At 36.6% G+C, this 26,769-nt stretch overlaps 1 protein-coding gene and 1 long non-coding RNA gene across 5 annotated transcripts; both read left to right on the forward strand.

Annotated features, from left to right (window-relative positions):
* The first annotated feature begins 9,081 nt into the window (after positions 1-9,081).
* On the forward strand, positions 9,082-18,951 carry LOC112798548 (uncharacterized). 4 transcript variants are annotated; one of them, XM_072238070.1, is made up of 8 exons: positions 9,082-13,350; positions 13,438-14,508; positions 14,590-14,834; positions 14,913-15,054; positions 15,510-15,708; positions 15,827-16,162; positions 16,284-17,008; positions 17,869-18,951. In XM_072238070.1, the coding sequence occupies exons 1-8, from the start codon at positions 9,526-9,528 to the stop codon at positions 18,508-18,510; spliced, it is 7,185 nt and encodes a 2,394-aa protein (XP_072094171.1). In that variant the 5' UTR covers positions 9,082-9,525; the 3' UTR covers positions 18,511-18,951. The 4 variants fall into 4 exon arrangements, with proteins under 4 accessions (XP_072094171.1, XP_025697410.1, XP_025697411.1 ...); XM_025841626.3 differs by having other exon boundaries at positions 9,088-13,350; positions 16,272-17,008; XM_025841625.3 differs by having other exon boundaries at positions 9,082-14,508.
* A 1,049-nt stretch (positions 18,952-20,000) lies between these two features.
* LOC140184876 (uncharacterized) lies at positions 20,001-23,269 on the forward strand. The gene is made up of 2 exons (XR_011882470.1): positions 20,001-20,459; positions 21,864-23,269. It is a non-coding gene; the product is annotated as an uncharacterized lncRNA (long non-coding RNA).
* The last annotated feature ends 3,500 nt before the right edge of the window (positions 23,270-26,769 follow it).

The raw sequence follows: 26,769 nt of genomic DNA on the forward strand, positions 1-26,769 counted from the left end.
CGTTAAACGCCCAAAGGAAGCATCTCCTGGGCGTTTAACACCAGGATTGTGGGGAGGAGCAAACCTCTAAGTTTGGTGTGATTTTCCGTGATCACTGAGCTAAAACTCATCAAGATCATGGCACCTAAGGAAAAACAAACCACTTCAAGAGGCAAGAAAGAGAATATTCCAAAACCACTTTGGAATCAAGAGAAGTTCTTAACCAAAGAACATGCAGACCATTACCACAAAATAATGGGTCTGAAATCAGTGATCCCGGAAGTTAAAATTCGATCTAAAAGAAGACGAATATCCGGAGATACAGGAGCTGAAGCGCCAGAAGCTGTCTCTTGAAGGACCAGACACCCCACAGACTAAAGGAGCATCCACCTCCCAAAATAAAGGTTGTTGAGTTATAATCTTAGCCTTAACTCTGTGATAATTGTTCTTATTAGGAATTTACCTTAGAAGTTATATATGAGTAGTAGTAATTAGTATCTCTATTTTGATTTTATCTCCAATTAAGCTATAATTTATTTTTCTCATCATCATCAAACATGAATAAAATAGCAAATTTTTAGAATAAGGAGGCAATAATTTTTTCAAGTTTTTTAATAAGAAAAATTCTAATTATTTATATGTGGTGGCAATACTTTTTGTCTTCTGAATGAATGCCTGAACAGTGCATATTTTTTATATTGAATTTTATGAATGTTAAAATTGTTGGCTCTTGAAAGAATGATGAACAAGAGAAATGTTATTGATGATCTGAAAAATCATGAAATTGATTCTTGAAGCAAGAAAAAGCAGTGAAAAAGAAAAAAAAGGAGCAGCAGAAAAAGTCAATAGTCCTTTAAATCAAAAGACAAGGGCAAAAAGGATCCAAGGCTTTGAGCATCAATGGAAAGGAGGGCCTAAAGGAATAAAATCCTGGCCTAAGCGGCTAAATCAAGCTGTCCCTAACCATGTGCTTGTGTCATGAAGGTCCAAGTAAAGAGCTTGAGACTGAGTGGTTAAAGTCGTGATCCAAAGCAAAAGAGTGTGCCTAAGAACTCTGGACACCTCTAACTGGGGACTTTAGCAAAGCTGAGTCACAATTTGAAAAGGTTCACCCAGTTATGTGTCTGTGGCATTTATGTATCTGGTGGTAATACTAGAAAACAAAATGCTTAGGGTCACAGCCAAGACTCATAAGTAACTGTGTTCAAGAATCAACATACTAAAATAGGAGAACCAATAACACTATCTAAATTCTGAGTTCCTATGGATGCCAATCATTCTGAATTTCAAAGGATAAAGTGAGATGTCAAAACTGTTCAGAGGCAAAAAGCTACTAGTCCCGCTCATCTAATTAGAATCTGAGCTTCACTTAAAACTCAGATATTATTGCTTCTTGATTTCTTTTTATCCTATTTTATTTATGTAGTTGCTTAGGGACAAGCAACAGTTTAAGTTTGGTGTTGTGATGAGCGGATATTTTATACGCTTTTTGGGGGTAATTTCATATAATTTTTAGTATGTTTTAGTTAGTCTTTAGTATATTTTTATTAGTTTTTAGGCAAAATTCATATTTCTGGACTTTATTATGAGTTTGTGTGTTTTTCTATGATTTCAGGTATTTTCTGACTGAAATTGAGGGAGCTGAGCAAAAATCTGATTCAGGCTGAAAAAGGACTGCTGATGTTGTTGGATTCTGACCTCGCTGCACTCGAAATGAATTTTTTGGAGCTACAGGAGTCTAATTGGCGCACTCTTAATTGAGTTGGAAAGTAGACATCCAAGGATTTCCAGCAATATATAATAGTCCATATTTTGCTCGAAGATAAACGACGTAAACTGGCGTTTAACGCCAGTTCCATGTTCCATTCTAGCGTTAAACGACAGAAACAGGTTACCAGTTGGAGTTAAACGCCCAAAACAGGTTACAATCTGTTGTTTAACTCCAGAAATAGCCCAGGCACGTGAGAAGCTCAAGTCTCAGCCCCATCACACACCAAGTGGGCCCCAAAAGTGGATTTCTGCACTATCTATCTCAGTTTACTCATTTTCTGTAAACCTAGGTTACTAGTTTAGTATTTAAACAACTTTTAGAGATTTATTTTGTATCTCATGACATTTTAGATCTGAACTTTGTACTTTTTGACGGCATGAGTCTCTAAACTCCATTGTTGGGGGTGAGGAGCTCTGCTGTGTCTCGATGGATTAATGCAATTATTTCTGTTTTCTATTCAAACACGCTTGTTTCTATCTAAGATATTTATTCGCACTTCAATATGAAGAAGGTGATTATCCGTGACACTCATCACCATTCTCAACCTATGAATGCGTGCCTGACAACCACTTTCGTTCTACCTTTGATTGAATGAGTATCTCTTGGATTCTTTAATCAGAATCTTCGTGGTATAAGCTAGAATCTATTGGCAGCATTCTTGAGAATCCAGAAAGTCTAAACCTTGTCTGTGGTATTCCGAGTAGGATTCAGGGATTGAATGACTGTGATAAGCTTCAAACTCACAAGGGTTGAGCGTAGTGATAGACGCAAAAGGATCAATGGATCCTATTCCAGCATGAGTGAGAACCGACAGATGATTAGCTGTACGGTGACAGCACACCTGGACCATTTTCACTGAGAGAACGGATGGTAGCCATTGACAACGGTGATCCACCAACACACAGCTTGCCATAGGAGGAACCTTGTGTGCATGAAGAAGAAGACAGGGGGAAAGCAGAGATTCAGAAGACAAAGCATCTCCAAAACTCCAACATATTCTCCATTACTGCATAACAAGTATTATTAAATTCATGCTCTCTTGTTCATTTGCAAATCAATTGATAATTATAATTGATATCCTGACTAAGAGTACAAGATAACCATAGCTTGCTTCAAACTAATAATCTCCGTGGGATCGACCCTTACTCACGTAAGGTATTACTTGGACGACCCAGTGCACTTGTTGGTTAGTGGTACGAATTGTGAAAAGTGTGATTTACAATTTCGTGTACCAGAAGGCGAAGTGATGGAGAGAGAAAAGCGCAAGTCACGGAAAACATGTCGAACGGATCAGTATTAATGGGGAAGTTAAATGGCAATTATTACTGATTCAGGAAATTAAAGTTTAAATTAAGATTAAGTGTTTTATCTTCCAAGAATAATTTTGAAGACAAACACATTAATCCAAGGGGGTAATTTGTTAGTCAAAAAGTATTTCAGACTAAAACAAGCTAATTCGAAATGTTGATAAGATGATTAGGATGGAAGCAGATGTAAAAAAGGTGCACGTGCAAGTATCAATTGAAGGTTACTCGTCACAGATTTGATTTTGGACAACTATTAAATCGAGCGGGTCTAGTTGAACAGGTATTCGAATGAGGAATTGAATAGTTGCTCGGATAGTAGATCGAACGGTTACATAGGTAGAGAAGTTGAAGGCTTTCACCACGTGAGGAATTGATGGGTAACGTTTTAGTAGCAAAAGAGCGGGAACGGTTACCAGAGAGTACGCATACAAGACAAAACCGTGTAATTGATAGTCGGTTACAGAAGTGGACTATAAATATTAGAAAGTTGTAGCAAATAAATGTTAGAACTTTGCTTCAGAAATTACTCACGCACACTCACATTCCCAGAGACTTTCTGAGTCTGCTTCGAGTTAATTATCTGTAGTGTTTCTTCCATGTCTTTATCTTTTCAATTTAATTTTATGTAAACTTTACTTCTCAAGCAAATTTATGTTTTATGTAATGATTTAATTTCCAAATGCAATTTACATTCCAGTACTTTTAATTTTCATGCCCAAAACTCTTTGATCCAGTCGAAAGTATCTTTATTGTTTTCTTTAAATTTTAACGCAATCTTTTCGATTTCAACTAATTTCCTTTTCGAAATTATTGTTTTTAATTTCTTTTATTCTTTTACAAGTTTTAATTTACTTTTTATTTTAATATTTGTTTAATCGAAGATACTTTGATGTACTTATAGAAAATTGGTATTTTAAAAAAAGGACTAAATTTTACTCTGAGACTATTAAATATCGAATCACCATCGATTTGTTAAAAATCGACAAAACAGATAGATTATAGCACGTCATAAGTGTTTAGCAATAACTCACATAGGTCCAGCAGCGGCTAGCCTTGACGAGCATATGAAAACTTCCAGTCAAGCAACGATCCCTAACAAGATGGAGATAGTATTTAATTGTCATCTAAAAAATACAAATATTAGAAAAAGAAAATAGCATATCTTAAGTTGGATATTCCATCTCGTATTTATAGTTTACTCAAAAAAATCTAGAGAAAATATTTATCAATTTTAAAAATTGAATCTCAGTAATATATTCACTTCAGAAGAATGACTTCATTACATAGTTTACTTCAAAAATATTATTTATGTTTCATAAGTAAAAAAGAACTAAAAAAACGAATATTTTTATTTAAAAAAGATTTTTTTATGACTGAAATAAATTAAATAAAAAAAACAAAATAAGAAATTGTTTAAATAGAAATTGTTTAAATAGAAATTGTTGACTAATTGTTTAAAATGAGTGTGTCCAATAAGGTAGACTTTTTAAAAAATATAGCTTTGTTCTTACCACCTACAAAGTAAATTATGAACCTGCTATAAAAGACAATGACACATGTAAAAGCAAAAAAAAAAAAAAAAAATTTCATATAAAATCATTAAGTTACTTGAGTACTAGATGTAGCTATAGCTAGTATAAATCGAACTACTATACTACTATACATTACTTGTGTACTTATTATGAATTTGCCTCTTTGTTTCAAGATTTAATTTATTTTGGGAGTTTTAAATTTACTTACGATACCTCAAAAAAGTCTTTTAAAAGCTTTTTGAAGTCATGCTAGACCTTATAAGGTATTATCAATGATTAAAAAATATTTATTTTTTTATTTATCCCGAAATTAACATTTATGTCCTAAGTAACATTATTTTTTGCTGGGATTTATATATGTTTATTATTTATATGTTCAAATACTTGTTATATCAATTAACTATTTAAATAAAATTTTAAACGAAATAATAATATAAAAAATAATCATTCAAAATTACTTAAATAATAAATATACAACCTTATTCCAAATACAAATATAATGGACTAAAATAAATCTAAAAATATCATTAAAACTGAAAATATAACTAAAAATAATTTTTTTATGATCATTCATGTCGTGAAAATAATTATTTTTGTTAATATAATATTACGTGATATATAAAATTATTATACATTAATAATGCATTAAAATTAATTTTTATTAATATTTTTATTTTATTGAAAACCTATAAATCCGTCACAAAAATTTCTTAACAATTTACTATTAATCAAAATTTACCATATCAGAGGATAAAATTTCTTAATTTTGTAAGGACTAGTAAACAAACTTAAATAAGAATTTACCAGTACCAAAATTAAAGAACACATATTTTATGCTAAAAATTACTTATTTAAACTAAACATATTTTAAGGGCCTAGTTAATATTTTCTATTATAAAAATCTAATTCTCAAAAAGCAGGGATTAACAAAATAGTTTTATTCAAAGATTCTGAAAATGGGATCGGTTCTTAAATTATACTCTAATTATTGATAAATTAGTTTAATTATGGTTCAATTCAAATAAGTATTTTATAATAAAATAATAAATAAAATATAAATAAATATACTAAAACATAATTATAATTTAACATAAATTTTAAAATATTATCTAAATTTAAAGTACTACATTAATCAAACTTTTATAATCTTATTAAAGTACAAACTCAAAAAAGTCAAATAATAAAAAAAAATATTCAAATATAAAATAGCAACATGTCATCAATCATTAAAATCTACAAAATCTTGCTATAGATTGACTGCGTTTGGATTGTCGTCACTTTCGTTTTTTCTATTTTGAGCATAAGAATAAAAAGAGATAGCATAAAGACTAATATTATTTCTGCTATTTTGATAAAAATCGGCATTAATATATATTACCTAACAAAATACACGACGTGTTATCAATATGTTAAAAACTAAAATCATTCTAATAAATTATTAGAAAATAAATTATAATATTCACATAGTAAATCTTTAACATTATTAAAAAAATTAAGCTCTTTTTCTATAACCTCCTCAACAATTAAATTGATACTTTTATAATTAATTGTATCATGTTGTATTTATTATTATTATTTTTTTAAATTAAATACAATATGTAAAAGATTAATAATTTACAAATTTGTTATTATAAAGTTTGTATATGAACAGAAACATATATTACCTAAAGAGAATTCTATATAACTGCGTTGAAAGAAATTCTACGATCTAAAAATCATATAGCAAATCGTTTATCAACTTCATGTATCATTTCTTTGTTTTGAAAAACACTTTTAAGACTTGTTTGAGTTTTTGGAATTGTTTTCGGTGCAAACATAGCAGAAATGTTTTTTGTTTTTTTTCTTTTAGATCATCTCTAACCACTTGCTTATTAGATGGTAGTTGACTCAAAGTACGTTGTTGCTTTTCTTGTAATATTACTTCGTCGATTGTATCTTCAATCTCATCACCATCCTTTTCACTAAAACTTATTTTTCTTTGGTTTTTGTTTCTCTGAATTTTTTTTTATAAGCCTTCCATCTGATTTTTTACATCATGAGGAACTTTAGGATATTTTTTAACATCTTTAGTTAAAAATTAGTGGAGTTCCGATTCGATTCGACTAGCTAATTTTCGGCCGATTTAATAGTTTACAAGCAATTTTTGAGTTAGCGATTTTGTTGGTTGAACCGAATTGCAAAAATTTTAGGTTATCAATTGGACTAATTCGATCGATTTTTAGAACCACGGTTTTATTCTGCCTGCGTTTCGAAGAGACAAAGACTAGGAGACAAAGATTGAAAAACTTTATTTTTAAATTATGTTTGGCGTAAAATGTATAGGATTGAGTGATATCTTAATATTTTGTTGGAAAAAAAAGTAAAGTTAGATATGAAATTAAAAAAAATTAGATGATGATAATTTTAGAAATAATATTATTAAAATTTTATTTTTTGTCAAAAAAATTTCAATCTTTCTGTATCCTTATTTTTTTAAAATTTTGAAGGGACTAAAATTTTATGTTTTGTAAATGAAATTTTAGCTCTAATCTTTAACTACTAATCATATATCGAATTTAGGCAGCGTTTGGTTTATGTATTTTTTAAGACAAAAATATAAAGACATAGACATTAAAGACATGGACACAAATTATTAGTGTTTATGTACTGTATTTGGTAAACATTGAATAAGATATAATAAAATTAGAAAAAATTCATATTATCCTTATAAAAAAAATCAGCCACCATTACTACTACTATCATCCACTATCTCCATCACTACAGATTCATCATTACACACGATTCATCACAAATTAATCAGCAAAAATTTTACAAGAATAACAAAAAATTTTATTTTTCAAAAGAAAAACAAAAAGGGAGAAAAAAGTAACTGAAAAACAAACTGTGATAGGAGAAAAACCGAAGTAGAGAAAAAGGCGGCAATAACAAATTCGAAGAAGAAGAGGAAGAGGAAGAGGCGGCCGTGGGTATTGCGAAGAGAGAGGAGAGGCGACAGCCGCAAATCAGGACGAAGGAGGAGACGAGTGGCGGCGTGCGGATCTAGACGAAGGAAGAGACTCAACGGCGGCGCTCGAATCTGGACGACGAGATGCGGTGGAAGAAGGAGGGAGAAGAGGGGAAGGAAAATGGTCAGTCATCAATGGATAGAAAAAAAGAGAAGAGAAAGAAGTAGAGTTAGGGATAAATATATTATTTTCAAAATTAATAAAAGGTAAAAAATAAAAAAATTATGTTTAGTTAATTGTGTTTTTTTTTTGTCTCAATATTTTAAAAGTATACTGAATACATATATTTTATTTTTTGGTGGCTAAACAAAAAAGAAAGAAAAAAAAGAGACAAATTCAAATTAATTGGCTAGATTCATATCTAAATCTATTAGATGTTGAAACTCACTCCATAGTGAACTCCAATTCGAGTGAATGTCCGCGCCAGAAGCAGCTATTCTAGCCATATAATCTGCAACACTATTTGCATTCCTCTAAATTAAAAGAATAGAGACTCTCCAATTCCAATTCATAACCTCATGTATATGCTTTGTCAAATCCCATTTTGGAATATCCTTACCAAGCATTCTTTGGTTTGCCAAGAAAAAAGCTTCTAAACAGCTTGTTTCATAAATAACCTCATGAAATTTACTATCCTAAACTAGAAGTAAACCTCTCCAAATTGCATACAATTCAGCAAAAAGAACATTGCACACTTCGACTTTTCTAGTGCAACCTTTTAACCAACATCTATCGGAATTGCGAATGATACAACCAAAACCAGCATAGCCAAAATGAGCAAAAGCAACTAGCATCACAATTCAATTTACCAGAATGAATTGGAGGTGGAACCCAATGCAAACAAAGCGAAGGAGGAAACAAAGATTGATGCATAGCAAAAATAGTGTGGAGCTTACTACGAATCAAACTCACCACTTTACTAGCACTTCAAGAGTCATCTGTATTGAATAAGTCATAATTCCTGCTTCTCCAAGAAAAGAAAAACATCTCCACTCCTTGTACCTCTGTAGAGTCAATCACGTAAATCTGAGTGATCTGAATACATGTCTAAAAGGTTTCAGATCTCCTTGGCACTAAGACACTACCGAAGACAATGAAAAATGAATTCAGAACCATTTTAACATCGATGATAAGTGTTAGATAAAATTAAATCACGACCCAAATAAAATTCTGCAGTAAAAATAACGTTATGTACTGAATATATATATTTTATGTATATTTATGTACTAATATATCTATTAAAAATTTGTATTTCAACAAATAAATACAAAACATGTTTTAGTGTGTGCATGTTGCTGTGTGAGTCTTTTAAACCAAAGGCAGCCTAAATTCCCTAATCCCAATTTCAGTGTCTGTTTCCACACGAACCTCATAGACCGTCATAGGATGAATGTGCAAATTTATTTTAATAATTTGTAGACAAAAGTATCAATGAACAAAAGAAGCGTGGTCCAAACATAAATACCGAGAAATATAGGGGAACAAACACAAGGACAAGGAAGATCATTCATAGCTTTGGTCTACTTCTTCAGCTTCTTTGTTCTCTCTCTCTCTCCCCCTCTCTCTCCAGTTAGACATTAGAGTAGGGCTTCTTCTTCTTCTCCTTTCTCCTAACCACCGCCTCGCTCTCTCTTACATCCCCGGAGGGTGTCTCTTTTATCCTACGCAAAGTTCCTAATAAACAATTCAATCCCACATTTACCTCACACAAACTTACCCTAATCCAAAACCGAAAAGAAAAAGCACCAACAGCAACGAGATCCAACAAAGTTACGAGCTCCATTGAATCCCCCGTACGGCGTCATTTGGATCACCAGTGTTGGTGGTTACAGTGCGATCCCATTTAGGGTTTCGATCAATCATTGCCAGATCCCACGAATCGAGACAAAAATAAGGGTTAGGGTTTTCATGCTTTGGCGATTGACACTGCGATGGCCAATTCCGGCACCAAATTCGTCTCTGTGAATCTGAACAAATCCTATGGGCAGCAATCTCACCACCTCCACAACAACCACTCCGCCTCCTTCGGATCGGGCAGGACTAACCGTCCCTCCTCCGGCCACGGCGGCGCAGGCGGCGGAGGAGGCATGGTGGTCCTCTCGAGGCCTCGCAGCTCGCACAAGGCAGGGCCTAAGCTCTCCGTCCCGCCCCCCTTGAACCTCCCTTCGCTTCGCAAGGAGCACGAGCGGTTCGATTCGCTGGGATCCGGCGTTGGTCCAGCCGGTGCTTCTGGTTCGGGAACCGGGTCCAGACCTGCCTCCTCCGGTTTGGGATGGACCAAGCCTGCTCCAATCACCGCCGGGGAGAAAGAAGCGCCTGTGGAGCACGCGCTGGATGGATTCGACCAGGGATTGAGGTCCGGCGAAGGGTTTGGCCGTGGTGGCAGCGTGTATATGCCGCCGGCTGCTCGATCCGGTCCTGTGGGACCCACTGCCGCCCCTGTTTTGCCTCAGCCTACTGTGGAGAAGGCTGCCGTGCTGAGAGGGGAGGATTTTCCTTCATTGCGTGCTGCCACCTTGGTTTCATCCACTTCTGGGCCGGCACAGAAGAGCAAGGAGAAGGAGAATTCGATTCAGAAGCTGAAGAATTCAGGTGATGAAAGTAATGTATCTGGTGATCAGAGGAAGGACGAGTCAGTTGTTGAGCTTCATCAGCAGCAGCGTCACTCTCAGTTCAGTATTGCGCGAGGTGGTGGAATTGGAATTGGGGGTGAGTTTGGTGAGAGTGGAAATGGAACTCGAGGTGGTTTTGGTGGTTCTCGAGGCAGTGCAGGGGAACATGGGGGCCGGAAGCAGCAGGATGAGTATTTTCCTGGTCCGTTGCCCCTTGTTCGGTTGAATCCGAGGTCTGATTGGGCTGACGATGAGCGAGACACGAGTCATGGATTCACAGAACGGAGCAGGGGAGAAGGAAGCAGGGATCATGGGCTTTCTTTGAAGAGTGAGGCTTATTGGGATTTTGATATGCCGAGGGTTGGCTTGTTGCCACATAATAATAAACATGGTTTTGACAAGAGGGGACAGCTAAGGGACAATGAAGCTGGAAAGGTTTCCTCCAGTGAAGTTTCTAAGCTGGACCATTATGATAGGAATGGTGTTGGTGTTGGTGTGAGACCATCATCCAGTGGGAGTAGAAATTTGGGGAAGGATAACAAGTACGGTCCATCCCCTTTCAGAGATAATGTTAATGGTGATTCTGGAAAGAGGGACATGGGGTATGGTCAGGGACAGGGAGGGAAGCCATGGAGTAGTAACATGACTGACTCATATGGTGACCGAAATAATAATGCACAACAGTACAATAGAAATAGAGTTGATTCTGTCCAGAGCTCAGTGTCGAAGTCTTCATTTTCCTTGGGAGGTAAAGGGCTTCCGGTTAATGATCCTCTGCTCAATTTCGGTAGAGAGAAACGTACATTGCAGAAGTCTGAAAAGGCTTTCATGGAGGATCCATTTGGAGCTTCTGGTTTTGATGGTAGGGATATATTCTCGTCTGGTCTTGTTGGGGTAGTGAAGAAGAAGAAGGATATGCTTAAGCAAACTGATTTCCATGATCCTGTCAGGGAATCATTTGAGGCTGAGCTTGAAAGAGTTCAGAGGATGCAAGAACAGGAGCGGCAGCGAGTAATTGAAGAGCAAGAAAGGGCATTAGAATTGGCTCGCAGAGAAGAGGAGGAAAGATTGAGGCAAGCTAGAGAACAGGAGGAGAGGCAGAGGAGATTGGAAGAAGAAGCAAGAGAGGCAGCATGGAGAGCAGAACAAGAAAGGGTTGAAGCTTTGCGGAAGGTAGAAGAGCAGAGGATTGCAAGGGAAGAAGAGAAACAAAGGATGATTTTAGAAGAAGAGAGGAGGAAACAAGCTGCTAGACAAAAACTTCTAGAATTGGAGCAAAGGATTGCTAGGAGGCAGGCTGAAGCATCAAAAGTTGGTAATAGTTCTCAACTTGTAGATGATAAGATGTCCGGGGTAGTGAACGAAAAAGATGCATCTAGAGCTACGGATGTGGGTGATTGGGAGGATAGTGAACGAATGGTTGACAGGATATTAACTTCGGCATCTTCTGATTCATCAAGTGTGAATAGGCCATTGGAGACGGGCTCTAGACCTAATTTCTCTAGAGATGTTTCTTCTGCTTTTATTGATAGGGGAAAACCAGTTAATTCATGGAAGAGAGATGCATATGATAATTGGGGTAGCTCAGCCTTCTATTCACAGGACCAGGAGAATGGTCACAACAGTCCTCGAAGGGATCCATCAATTGGTGGAAAGGCATTTATGAGGAAAGAATATAATGGTGGTGCCGGATTTATGTCATCAAGGACTTATTACAAAGGTGTTTCGGAGGCTCCTTTAGATGAATATGCTCATTTAAGAGGGCAGAGGTGGCATCAATCTGGAGATGGCGATCATGTAGGCAGAAGTACAGATAATGATTCGGATTTTCATGAAAGCTTTGTTGAAAGATTTGGTGAAGGTTGGACACAGGGCCGTTCTCATCCATTTCCTCCATACACTGAGCGTCCATATCACAATTCAGAACCTGAGGGACCTTTTGCCTTGGGGAGGTCACGTTATTCGGTCAGGCAGCCTCGTGTTCTTCCCCCACCTTCTTTATCTTCTGTGCACAGACCTTACAGGAATGGGAATGAGTTTACTGGTCCTTCTGCTTTCCTGGAAAATGAGATTCGGTATGATCAGGCAGCCAGGACTGAGTCTACGCTGCCAACTGGTTATGACAACGTGAATCGTGGACAAACTGAGGTAGTTGATGCCCTACAAGAGGCTACTGTGAATGAGAACCATAAAGGCGATACCACAACAGGTTGTGATTCTCAGTCTTCGCTCTCTGTTTCAAGCCCCCCAAGTTCTCCTACTCATCTGTCTCATGATGACTTAGATGAATCTGGAGTTTCTCCTGGGATATTGACTGCTGAGGAAAGTAAAAATGTGCTTTCTGCTCCAGAAAATGAATCAAATGAAATACCTACCATAGCTGGAAACGAGAATGTTGCCACTTCTTCTGCTGTCTCAAGTGGTGATGATGATGAATGGACTAATGAGAATAATGAGCAGTTCCAGGAGCAAGAAGAATATGATGAAGATGAAGATTATCAGGAAGAAGATGAAGTGCATGAAGGAGATGATAATGTCGACCTCAATCAGGAATTTGAAGATATGCATTTGCAGGAGAAAGGATTGCCCCACATGATGGATAACCTAGTGTTAGGATTTGATGATGGTGTCCAGGTTGGGATGCCCAATGAGGAGTTTGAAAGGACTTCTAAAAATGAAGAACCCACATTTATGGGTCAACAGGCTGATGGCATTAATCTTGAAGAACGTGCTTCTTTTGATGATGCATCCAATGATGGCAAAGGCCTTCAAACTGTCAATGATTCCTCACAGGTGAATCTTAATAGTTCTTCTAGTTTGTTCCATGAACCAGAGAAGCAAAATCAAGATTTGCTCATTCAGCCTAGCAATGCTCATTCTTCTGTGGCATCTGAGAGTCTAGGCAATGTGGAAGCTTCTAATGGCATGTCTACTCATCACAGTACATCGACTTCAGTTCCTATTGCCCCGCACTACTCGTCTTCAGGCCAGACTATTATTTCCAACGTAGCTGTTACTCCTAATCAAGCAGACGTACCCATTAAACTCCAGTTTGGCCTTTTCTCTGGTCCATCTTTGATACCCTCACCTGTACCTGCCATACAGATTGGTTCTATACAGATGCCGCTACACCTTCATCCACAGGTTGGTACACCCATTTCTCACATGCACCCATCACAGCCTCCTTTATTTCAATTTGGGCAGCTGAGGTATACATCTCCTATATCACAGGGGTTAATGCCTCTGGGTCATCAGTCAATGTCGTTTGTTCAGCCTAATATTCCATCCGGTTTCTCTTTTAATCATAATCCGGGAGGTCGAATGCAAGTTCAAACTGGTTCAGAAGCATCCGATTCTTTTATTAAAGATGGGATCAGGCAGCATTCTGTTGGCAGCCAACCAGGTAATGCTAGGAGCTTACCACAAGGTTCCCAACCAAGTGAGAATGCAGAAAATATGGCTGGAATAAAGCAGGCTCAGATTGGCACTCCCCATGATGGTACTGATAGTGCTAGAACTGCTGCAGGTTTTCAGTTGGACAAGCAGGTGAGCCAAAATGTTGTTAGAAAGAGCAGCAGTGCTTCATCAAGTGCTAAAGAGTCAGAAGGTCTGCCTCTCTCCAGAGATGCATCATTCCATTCTCTTTCTAAAGAGAGGGATTTTGTGGAGTCAAAAGCACATTATCCTCCATCTGGTGGTAGGGGAAAGAGATATGTCTTTACAGTAAAAACTTCGGGATCTAGATCATCAGGTCCAGCTCCAAGGGCCAGTCGCCCGGACGCCGGAGGATATATGAGGAGGCCCCGGCGTAATATACAACGAACTGAATTTCGAGTCCGCGAAAGTGCTGATAAGAAACAATCTTCTAGTTTGGTATTGACTGATCAGACTGGGTTGGATAATAAATCAAATATCAATGGGAAGGGAGCAGGCATTTCTGGAAGGGCAGGACCTAGGAGGGCTTTCCTAAATAAATCTGGAAAGCAGTCAGTAGAATCAGCTACTGAAAATCTACATGGAATGGATTCTGGAAGCCGATTTGAGAAGGTTGATGGGAAAGATTCAACAAAGGCTCAGAGCTTCTCACATTCTGGACAGAGTAATCTCAAAAGGAACTTATGTTCTGAGGAAGATGTTGATGCTCCATTGCAAAGTGGAATTATACGGGTGTTTGAGCAACCTGGAATTGAAGCTCCTAGTGATGAGGATGACTTCATTGAAGTCAGGTCAAAGAGGCAAATGCTAAATGATAGGCGAGAACAGAGAGAGAAAGAAATCAAGGCCAAGTCTCGGGTTGCAAAGGTATAAATAGTCTGCAATCTTTTTCTGTTAAATTAACTGCATTCTGTATCGCATTCATCTCATGTTTTCATTTAATATTAGGTACCAAGAAAATCTCGCTCCACCTCACAAAGTTCTATGGCAAATTCTAGCAAAGGACCCTTGCCTGTGGGAGAAGTGGCTAACAGTATTCCCAGTGATTTTGTCCCTGCTGAAGGGCGGGGAATGACAAATATTGATGTCTCATCTGGATTCAATTCAAGCATGCCATCCCAGTCATTAGCTCCTATAGGCACACCTCCTTTGAAAATTGATGCACAGCCTGATGTAAGGTCACAGTTAAACAGGTAACTGCTGTCTTGTAATATTTATTGTTGCTATGACTTTACAAAAAGTAAGCCTATAATGTTACTTTACCTTTGCAGGTCACTGCAGACAAGTTTCCCAGTGGTTTCTGGTGGTGAAAAGGACCCTGGCCCTGGTGTGATTTTTGAGAGTAAGAACAAGGTTCTTGATAATGTCCAGACATCTTTGGGCTCTTGGGGCAATGCACAAATTAATCAGCAGGTTTGAACCCTTATCCCAATAATAAGAGAATAATAGCAACTGAAATGCAATTTCTGATTTTCCAGTGTGTACTCACTTCACATTTCCTTAAATCTTGTTTAGTTGCATACATCAATATAGACCTGGTTATCTACATCGAAAATTATGATCTTTTTGGTTGTTTACGTGGAATATTGAAATCTTCTTATGTCTATGTATAGTTTGATGATTATATAGGGTACTAATCCCATAATTTAAATGTGACTATTTTGAAATTAAGTGACTCTAGTATTTGTGCTCCCTCTTCTTCTTCCTCTCTTGCTCTCTCTCTCTCTCTCCTACTTTTTCTTTTAGCATTCTGTGGGTGATGCTTGGGATCAAATGGGATATTCTATTTATAAAAGATCGAAGAAATGCTTATTCTCTGTTCAATCCCTTCGTTGAGAATTTAAAAATTAAAACAAGTTGTATTGTAGGTCATGCCGCTTACACAGACTCAACTTGATGAGGCTATGAAACCTCAACAGTGTGATTCACAGACTCCTGTTAGCAATGTGACAGCTATTGTTAATGAATCCAGCTTGCCAACATCATCCATTTTGACAAAGGAGAACGCATTTTCATCTGCTGCCAGCCCCATTAATTCCTTGCTAGCTGGAGAAAAAATTCAATTTGGTTAGCAAAGAGATATTTTCTCAGTCATTTGATTATTGCTTTGAGCAATTTTCTTGCAGTTTTCTTGTTTCTTGACTTATTTTCCTTACTGATGGACCATGTTTCTTTCTGTATTCAGGGGCAGTAACATCTCCAACTATTCTTCCTCCCAGCAGCCGTGCTGTGTCTCATGGCATTGGCCCTCCTCGTTCATCTAGATCAGACATGCAAATATCCCACAATCTTGCTGGATCTGATAATGATTGTAGTCTTTTCTTTGACAAAGAGAAACATGGTGATGAATCTCATGGCCATTTAGAAGATTGTGAAGCTGAAGCTGAAGCAGCTGCATCGGCTGTTGCTGTTGCTGCTATTAGTAGTGATGAGATTGTTGGAAATGGGTTAGGTACTTGTTCTGTCACAGTTACAGACGGTAAAGGTTTTGTAGCTGCAGATATTGATAGGGTAGCAGCAGGTAAATCTTTTTCGTAATTGTTAACTCATTACGATAATTTTCTTTCTTCCAGTCATACACTAATTTCTTATGATCAATTTCTATTATTGATTTCTATATTAATCTTTAGTTGCTTTGGCAGGAGTAGGGGAGCAGCAATCTGCTAGTCAATCTAGATCTGACGAGCCTCTAAGTGTTTCTCTTCCAGCAGACTTATCTGTGGAGACTCCGCCCATTTCGTTGTGGCCACCCCTGCCTAGTTCACAAAATTCTTCTGGCCAAATGATCTCACATTTTCCTTCCATCCCTCCACATTTTCCTTCCGGCCCTCCTTCTCATTTTCCTTTCTATGAAATGAATCCTATGATGGGTGGTCCTGTGTTTGCGTTTGGGCCACATGATGAGTCTGCATCTACAACACAATCACAGACTCAAAAAACCACAACATCAGCAGCATCAAGGTCGATTGGGAGCTGGCAGCAGTGCCATTCTGGTGTTGAATCTTTTTACGGTCCTCCAACAGGATTTACTGGGCCATTTATAACTCCTCCTGGAGGCATCCCGGGAGTTCAGGGGCCCCCGCACATGGTTGTTTATAACCATTTTGCACCTGTTGGACAATTTGGTCAAGTTGGGTTGAGTTTCATGGGAACCACGTATATACCATCTGGAAAGCAGCCTGATTGGAAACACATTCCTACATCCTCTGCCATAGGACCTGGTGAAGGGGATATGAACAGTATGAATATGGCATCTTCACAGCGGAATCCTGCTAACATGCCATCGCCAATTCAACATCTTGCTCCTGGATCACCTCTTATGCCAATGGCTTCTCCTCTGGCTATGTTTGATGTTTCTCCTTTCCAGGTAATTCTTACATAGAAGCTGCAATGCTTTTTGTACAGCACCCCTTGTCCAGCCATAGCTTTGTTCTTGCCTGGAACTAGGGGTGGCATACGGGCCGAAACCCACCGGCCCGGCCCGTGTAACTCGCCATAAAAGGCAGGCCGGACTGGGAATTTGAAACTGCTATAATTAACAAGGCCGCCTAATCCGCGGGCTTTTGTGGGTTCTGGCAGGGTGGGCTTCCCCTGCGGACCCGTCGTTTTTTTGTTGTAATTGAAAATAATTGAAGATGTTCTAAGTTATAGTTTGGATTATATTCTATGTTTGGTTGATTAGAGACTTGAAGATGTTTAATTATATGTTTGGACAATGTTTGTTTTATTTTATTATTTTGTTTCAAAAAACTTGGTTGATGATTATATTTTGCCTATTTAGAATTATAAAGACTTAAATGTTTGTGATTTTAGAAATTATAAATTTTTTGTCTTTAGAAATTATAAATTTATTGAAATGGTCGTGAAATTATATATATATTTTTAATGGTTTATTAATTAAAAAAATAAAAAATAATTAAAAAAAGAGAATTAGCGGGCTTAGCCTGCCGTTAGGCTGGGCGGGAGAGGAATTCGGAACTGCCTCACTAGGCGGGGCGGCCTTTTGGCTTGGCGGGGTGGGGCAGGGTGGGCTAGCCTGTTTGCCACCCGTACCTGGAACTAGTAAATACTTGGGTTTTTGTAGTTTAGTCGAATAGGATAATGAAAATCATTCGGTTATTCCATGTCTTAATTTAACTGTATAAGCAGTAGTTGTTATTATTATTGTTATTATTATTATTATTATTATTATTATTATAGCTAAATGATTGATCACATTTATGGCAGCCCTCTACTGACATGTCTGTCCAAGCTCGATGGCCTCATGTTCCTAATTCACCACTTTCATCTATTCCTTTGTCAATGCCGATGCAGCAACAAGAAGGGGTACAAACTACTCAATTTAATCATGGACCTTCTGTTGATCAGCCATTAAATATCCAAAGGTTTACCAATTCTAGGACTTCGACGCCTTCCGAAGGTGATAGGAGTTTTCCCAGAGCAGCTGATGTTAACCAATTGCCAGATGAACTTGGGTTAGTGGATGCATCAAACCCGACTGCTGCTAAGGCTGAACAGAATGTTGTCAACAAGACTCCCTCGCTGATCAACATTGCGGATGCCGGAGAGGTCAGTGCTCAGAATGGCAAAGGCACCAACAGTAATAACCAGGGTGCGAGTTATGCTTTTAAGAGTCAGCCCTCGCAACAAAATATTTCTACTTTGCACTATGACAATTCTTCAGGACATGGCCATTATCAAAGAGGTAGTGTTTCTCAGAGAAATAGTTCTGGGGGCGAATGGTCCCATCGTAGATACCAAGGAAGAAACCAATCTATGGGTACAACAGATAAGAGCTTCCCTTCATCAAAGGTGAAGCAAATTTATGTGGCTAAACAGACTATTGGCGGGGCATCGTCAACGTCATGATGGACAGAAATTTAGGTGCTGGATTTGCAAAAACTTGCAATGCTTTATATTTTGGCTGAAACAATAAAAAGAAAAGGTTTTGATTAGCTTCTACTACTTTTGGGGTGCAGGGCAGGTTGAGTGTTAGGTTGAGACTTTTTTGCTGATTACATCATTTTGTCTACGTGTAGTCCTGAAGAAGGTTGCCGAAGTGATTGATATCACTTTTTGCTCACCTGGATTAGTTATTGGGAATTATATCATTTAGTATGCTAGTGCTGCTTGCTTGATGAGCTCATTGTTGTTTTGGAATGTATCAATCAAGCATGGTCGATCCTTTTATTTTTCATTTTTGATGGCATAAAACCAGGCAAAGATTATTTATTGGTTGTGTATTGAAAAAATAGTTGTCATCGTGTATTCTTTCCATTATTATTACAAGGGAAGTATCAGTTTTGAGAATTGATAGTTTTATGTTTCTAGTTTGACTTCCTCATAATTTACTCTATATATTTTTTAGAGGTCATTTTATCAAAAATAAATATTAAAACCCATTTCATCAAAAGCTAAATCTTTCATATACCAAAATGGCCATTTACTGTATATATTTACTTTATATATGTATTCTTTCCATCATAATTCATAGAGACTCCGGGAAACATTTTTGTTTTGTTTGTTCTGTATGAAGCGCAGAAGCTAGACAGAAGCAGTAGTCTTTAGCTTTCCAAAACACGCCAAATGCGGGATAACAGAATTACAGAAACAAAGAAATACTATATAGAGTAAATATATAGAGTAAATGGCCATTTTGGTATATGAAAGATTTAGCTTTTGATGAAATGGGTTTTAATATTTATTTTTGATAAAATGACCTCTAAAAAATATTTTTTATTTGACAAAGTGATTCAAATGATTGGTCAATAGTTCATTCATCCAGTCAATAATTAAATATTTTCTATTTGACAAAGGAATTGGGAGAAATTTGTGCCTAACAGTGTTAGTGCAAGTGATGCTAAGCTGAAATTATGGAACTTGTAGAGTCCATTGTCTATAGATCCAAGGAGTAGCACCTCCTTAGTCTCCAGAGATTTGACACATCATGCAATTCAAAGAAAACATTATTGTCTCTAGCAAATTTATTGATACCGATTAAATTTTTGGTGATATTAGGAACATGTAATAAGTTGGTAAGTTTAAACAATTTTGAGCTCAAATCAGATTTACATAGAGTTTCCAACATGAATTATTTGCAAACCTGCACCATCGTGAACTATGACCTGATCAGGTCCATCATAAACTATCTTTTGCATCAAATTGTTCGGGTTCGGAGTCATGTGATGAGTTGCTCTTGAGTCAGGGTACCAGCTTGGGTCAGCTACTATTAAAGGTGTTGCAATCTGATTGTTCAATGCTAGATTTGTCCTTGGTGGTCCTGATCTCTGATTTGGTGAATTGGCAAAGCTTCTTGCTTCATAATTCTGAGTATCATAGTTTTTAGACTCATAGCCCTTTGAATATGATCCTTCATCATACTTATACCAGCACTGTACCGCAGAATGCCCAGGCTTGTTGCACAGTTGACAGACAATTTTTGTTGTTGAAAATCTTCCACCTCCTCTAAAACCACCAGTTCTTCCTCCTCTACCTCGAAAACCAAATCTTTCTCCTCCTCTAAAACTGGATTGATTTGGGAATCGGTGGTGTTGTCTTTGCCCTTGACTTTCAGAGTGTGCAACATTCGCTTGAATGAACAAATCCGACTTCTTGAATCTCTCTAACATACATTCATGTGACAGTAACAACGCTTCCAGTTCTCCAACTGAAAAAGGTTCTACTCTAGGCACCACAGAGGTAATCATGGCGGTAAACTCTTACGGTAAGCCATTCAAGATTGCCATAACATGACCAGCTCCAGATATATCATCTCCAACAGAAATCAACACATCTACCGTTTCTTTTATTTCTAAGAGGTAATCATTAATTGAGCTAGTTTTCTTTATAGTTCCTAATCTGTTCTTGAGTTGCATAATTTTTGCCCTAACTTGTGCGGTGAAGAACATGTTCAATCTTGACCAAATATGATGTGCAAACTCGCATCTTACCATCCTCGTTGTGAAATTCTTGCTCATCAATGCTAACAGCCAAGCTTTCATATGCGCATATTACTTCTTCCAATTCTTGTAGCTCGTGGACATTGTTCCTGTCACTCGATCTTGGTTTGGCACAAATCTTTCTGGAATTTCTTTTCTGGTGAGATGATCTAATAGCTCATAACCTTCGAGCGTAGCCTCAATTTGATCTTTCCAGGGTAGGAAATTGAGCGCATTCAACTTCAACGCTATTGGTGCTGCGAAATCATGAATTGCCGATTGTGATTGTGATTCTGCTTGAGCTCCGATCTGATCGTTTGGTTGCGAACTTACTTCAAAAGCCATGGTTGAATGGTCGATGACTGCGCATCTTAGTAGTTTTTAGGGTTCATTTTTATTTGTTTTCTTAGATTTTAATCATATTTCTTATGTTTTCTAGTGGAATTTTATATATTTAGAGTTGTGTTAGTATTTTGTGTTTTCAGAAGTTTTTGTCTCAAAATAACCAAGAATTCAAGTCTTTTTTAACAAGAAAACACAAATACGGTTTAAAAAAAGCCGAAACCAAACCCAAAAGAACAAAATTGGACGCCCAAGCCTTTAAGCATGGACGCCCGACGGCCACACTCCACGCCCGGCAGCCAAACATGCACACCCGACGGCCTCTCTAAACGCTCGGCGTTCCTTCCCATTTTTGCACACACGCCCGGCGGTAGCTCTCCAAACCCGGCGTCTAAATAAATCCTGAATGTGCAATTGAGCCACACCCAAACGCCTAGTGTTCATCAACCTCAACTCCCAAGATGCAACATTATTAAGGCCCAATCTTAATTATACAAATAATAAGAAGGCTTAATCTCATAAAAAAATTCAAGATTCAAGAGATTAGTTATAATTAATTCCTTCTAGAAAGAGAAATATTTGGATGTTAGGATTTGTTTCTAGATTAGATTTGAATTATTGTTAAGATTTTAATTGAATTTAAGTAGGTAGTTATCTCATCTTTTCTAAAGATAAGATTAGAGTTAGTTTTTGAATTTAAATTTTAGATAAAATTTTGGATATAAATAAGTAAACTAGGTTCACAAGAGATAGCAATTGGGAGGAGGATCTTCGAATCCCAATCCATTAGATCACACTGATGACTTGCATCATCTACCTATTTGCTCAGAGTTTTTGTAAAAAAAAAAATAAGTGCTTTCTCACTGAAATAATACAATATTGATGGATATATCATGAATTTTTAGAATACTACTTTGAATATGTGTCTTGCATGAATTTCAGGAGAAAAGAGAAGCAAAGAAAATGAAAACAAGAAAAAGAGGCATGGCGTGTCAACAGCGTGCCAACTGGCGTGCCACGTTGGGCTAGAAAACCAGAGAGCATCATGGATGAAGTTAAAGCTGGTGTGCCCTGGGCGTGTCCCCATGCGTGGCACACCCACTCTCCAATAGGGGCGTGCCCTGAGTGTGGCCAGCATGGCACGCTGGACCAAAGTAACAGAGGAGACTCTGGAACTCATTATCAAGGGCGTGCCACTCAGCGTGTTATATGGTGTGGCACACCAAGCTTACAAGTGAAGGCATGACAAGGGCGTGCTCGAAGGAGTGGCACGCCAATCTCTTATACGAAGCGTGTCTCTAGGTGTGCCAAGGGCGTGGCAAGCCGGGCTTAGTTTCCAGAAAGAGGGTTTTGAGTTAAGCAGCAAGGGCGTGTCCATGAGAGTACCAAGAGCATGGCGCGCCAATCTTTCAACAAAGGCATGTCCACGGGCATGGCACGCTGTGCCATAAGTCCAGAAGCACTCCCAGACCTCTCCAACAAAGGCGTGCCTTCTGGCATGTAATATGAAGTGCCACACTAAGACTACATGAGTGAGTGTGCCAGTGGGCGTGCACGAAGGCGTGGCACGCCAATTCATCACAAAGGGCGTGACACACCATGCATCCAGAGCAGAAGAAACTCAAGTCAAAGGACGTGCCAGAGGGCGTGTGCTATAGCGCCCCACGCCAGTATGCAAAGTCAGCGTGCCACTGGGCGCGCTCGAAGGCGTGGCACGTGGGCTTAAGTTCCAAAGAGTGTTCCAAGAGCCATCACAATGGGCGTGCCAGCAAGCGTGTCCTAGGCTTGGCACGCCAATTCTAATCCTTGAGCGTGGGAATGGGCGTGAAGCTTTAGAGTGGCATGCCAACTTCTATTACTGGCGTGTTAGAGAGCGTGTCCTAGGCGTGGCACGTTGGGCCAACACTACAAAGGAAAATTTAAGGGTTCCAAAGCAAGGTGTGGTAGCCAAGTGGGGCGCCAAGTCTGTTTACGCTGGCGTGCCACTGAGCGTGTACTATGGCGTGGCACGCCAGGTAACAAGTTCAGAATATAAGCACTGTGCGTACTCGAAAGCGTGGGACACCACTCAACACACCCCCAATTAGCAAAAAGGGTTTAGTACCATTTAGTTAGTGAGAAAATTTTAATTGTAATTTTTGAATTTACAAGTTAGAATTAGGAGTAGTATATAAACCCCAGGAAAGTACTTTATAGAGGGGTCTTCTTTTCCCACTTCTGACTTCCATCTTACTTTCCATCTCTTGTACCTTTTCTGAGCTATGAATAGCTAACTTCTTCCTCATTGGTGAAAGGAGCTCTGTTGTACTTGGATGGATGAATAGTGCATTTTATTCTCTTTTTCTTTTTATCTCTTATTTGATTTGCTAGAAAGATCTTCGTTCTTAATTCAAGGATTCAATTGTCTTGGGAAATAATTGAGTTCTCATGGATTCTATTTGAGCCTTGGAAAAGAGATCATAGAATCATGCTTGAATTTCTTTCTCACAATTGACTAGATCTGTGTTTGGGTTTGATATAGTGACATATAATCATCCCAAAATTTGTGTCTATGAGATTGTGTGACTTTAAATTAAGAACCAATCTTCGTCTCTTCTCATGAGCAATTAGATCAAGGAATTGACAATTGATCAAGCTAAGAGAGATTGAATTGCCAAGGAATTGGAATTCAATCACTTATGATTTGCCAAAAGATCAATGAGTTGCATGATTGAAGATGAGATGAGAGCCATTGTGATCCAAAGAATACAACATCTCTGTACCTTGATAATCCGCCCTATTCGTACCTTTCCACTTCATGATTATCTGTTTTACTATTAATGCTCACTTCCCTCATCCCTTTATTATTTCAGTCATTACTTCCCTTGTCTTTAATTACTTCAATTTATTTTCTGCACTTTAACTTTGTAGCTCTTTACATTCTTGCCTTTAATTCAGTCATTTAATTTTTTGCTATTTACAATTCTGTCATTTCTTTATTGCTAAAACATCAATTCTTATTTATTGGATTGTTTAACTAGAATAACTAATTGACTAAAGTTGCTTAAATCTATCAATCTTCGTGGGATCGACCTCACTCTTGGTGAGTTTTATTACTTGATACGACTCAATGCACTTGCCGGTAGTTATGCGTAATATTGTTTTACAATTTTCGTATCACACACATCTCTGTCATCATTAGGATTAGTTTCTTCTTTATCATGGGTTACTGAACCTCCTCCTCCGATCCGTTGAAGGTTAGGAGTTCTGTTTGGTTTTAGGATTAATAATATAAGTATTTTCTTTTCATGCATCTTTACTTTTTCAAGATTGAGTTTTGTTCTTCATCAATAATGGTTAGAACTATTGAAAAATATTCTAATTTTTTTTTAGATTCTAATTTTATATTTGAAAAATTAATTTTAGAATTAGCTTAAAACTCATCTTACAATCTTCACTTATCTAGAGCTAGTTTGAATAAGTAACATATAATTCGGCTAGTGATAGTTCTTGAAGATTGTGTGGCTTAAAATTGAAACCATTCTTCACCTCTTCTCTTGACTAGTTAACCAAGGAATTGGCGATTAATTAAGTTTAGAAAAATTAAATCTCCAAGGAATTATGGTTTGATTTTAAATGATTTGGTCTGAAAGAATTTTTGCATGAATTAAATAAGAAAGCATAAGCATTGTTCTTCCAAGAATCAAACATCTCCGAAATCTTCAACATTCTCATCTATTAATTTTCTCCCAACTTCAAGCATCCTCCCAAGTCTTTTCTTTTGTTTCTTCTTTTCTTCAAGATCCACAATCCAAAATTTAAGGTTTGATTGATCTAATAAATATTTAATTAGACGTTAGTTGCCTCAATCTGTTAATTCTCGTGAAAATTATTCCACTCATCATGATATTAATTGAACAATTCAGTGCACTTATTGGTATTCAAGAGCATTAATTTTAGCTCATCAAAAGCTCTGATATCATGTAAGATATCAAACCCTGAGTGAGAAAGCGAATGAGAATACCAGAGATGGAGAGAGAAGAGCTTAGTTAGTTATGATTATGAATCAGACGTTACAGAATAGCTATTGTACTTGTATTTATACTGGATGAGTTTAGTAACTACTAACTACAAACTTAACAAATTTTTAACGGTTTAATAACAAACTCAAAGCACCTTATGACACTTCAGCACTACATATTCTATCATGTACAATCAGTAATAGATCTAGAAAATTTTGATAGTGAGGACAATATATATATATATATATATATATATATATATAATTTTTATAATAAAATTAAAATATTATGTGTATATAAAAATTAATTATCAAATTATTTATTAATCATTATGTATTCGTATATAAATATATGTATTGTTTAATTTATTTTTAATGTGTATTTTTTATTTCAATATATATACACATGTAGTTATTTTCGATGTAAATATAACATGATTAGTTTTTATAATATCTAATTATACAAATTAAAACACTAAAATAATCATTTATAAATAGTATAAAGTATATTTTTTGTCTTTAAAGTTTGACAAAAGTTTCAAAAATATCCCTAAATTTTATTTTCTTTCAATTTTGTCCCAAAAGTTTTTTATTTGCATCAAATATACCCCTGACGACTAATTTTTCAAAAAATTTAAGATCGATTCAACAATAATTTCATAAGAATAATCCCTCAACACAAGCAAATCAAGCATAATTTTCATGCATTATTGTTATATTGGTCTTAAATTTTTTGAAAATTTAGCCTTCGAATGTATATTTAATGCAAATCGAAAACTTCTAGAACAAAATTGAAACAAAATAAAATTTAGGGGTATTTTTAAAACTTTTGCCAAACTTTGGGGACAAAAAATATACTTTACCCTTATAAATATCTGTCTTTTTATATAGGATAATGCTACATATTCATATTTTTTGTTAACCAAGTCCAATCAAATTTGTCTAAGACAACAAAAATAAGTTATGACTAATATTATTTTAAGTTTTATTGTTTAATTTACATGGTTAGACTTAATTCATAAAAAGACTTGGATGTGTAGTATTTCTTTTATATATATATATAAGTAAATACTTATTTAGAAATTTATTTCTTATACAATTAGAAGTCAATTCTTAGTGAGATTCATAGTTGAAAAAGTTCTTTCAATTAATGTAGTTGTTACAGAAAAAAAATTAAAATTAATATAAAAAAAGATAAATAACACTCTTTCGAGTTGATTTCTAAGGAAAAACACAAATTTCATTTAAATTGAGAATTGATCATTCTAATAATATCTAATATGAAATTTTTAAATTGCCTATGAAATACCAAAAGTTGAATAAAAAATTATTGTGGAATCAAATTTAATAATTTAGTGGGGGTAAATAAATATTATTATCATATACTAGTATACTACTCAAAAAAATTTCAAATTGTAGTAGACGCGATTGCCTCCACACTCATATGCATACATCCGTTCCTATGTACACAATAACAATTTTAAAAAAAAAAAATAACCCCATTTTAAAGAAAAATACTAACTCTTCCAATAATTAATAATGCATATATTACAAGATTTTTATTCATATAAAAAAGATTAGCCACATTTTACGTCTCTTTACTCGTGACATGACTTCTTTTTCATATTTTCTCCAATAAAAACACCTCTCATCTGACAAAATGTTGACGATATCTCTTCCTAAAGATCTTTACAAAAAGCTTTGCACATTTTATCGTTTTTCTGATCTCAAACTCAAAGTAGTGAAATAAACATAATATTATTATTGCAAATAGCAAAAGCCATGATACTATTTATGATTGAGCAATACCTTACCTTTATGGTGCATGCATTGGTGCTTTTTAGTGAC

The sequence above is a fragment of the Arachis hypogaea genome, chromosome 1 (genome assembly GCF_003086295.3).
Source record: "Arachis hypogaea cultivar Tifrunner chromosome 1, arahy.Tifrunner.gnm2.J5K5, whole genome shotgun sequence".
NCBI classification, from domain to species: domain Eukaryota; kingdom Viridiplantae; phylum Streptophyta; class Magnoliopsida; order Fabales; family Fabaceae; genus Arachis; species Arachis hypogaea.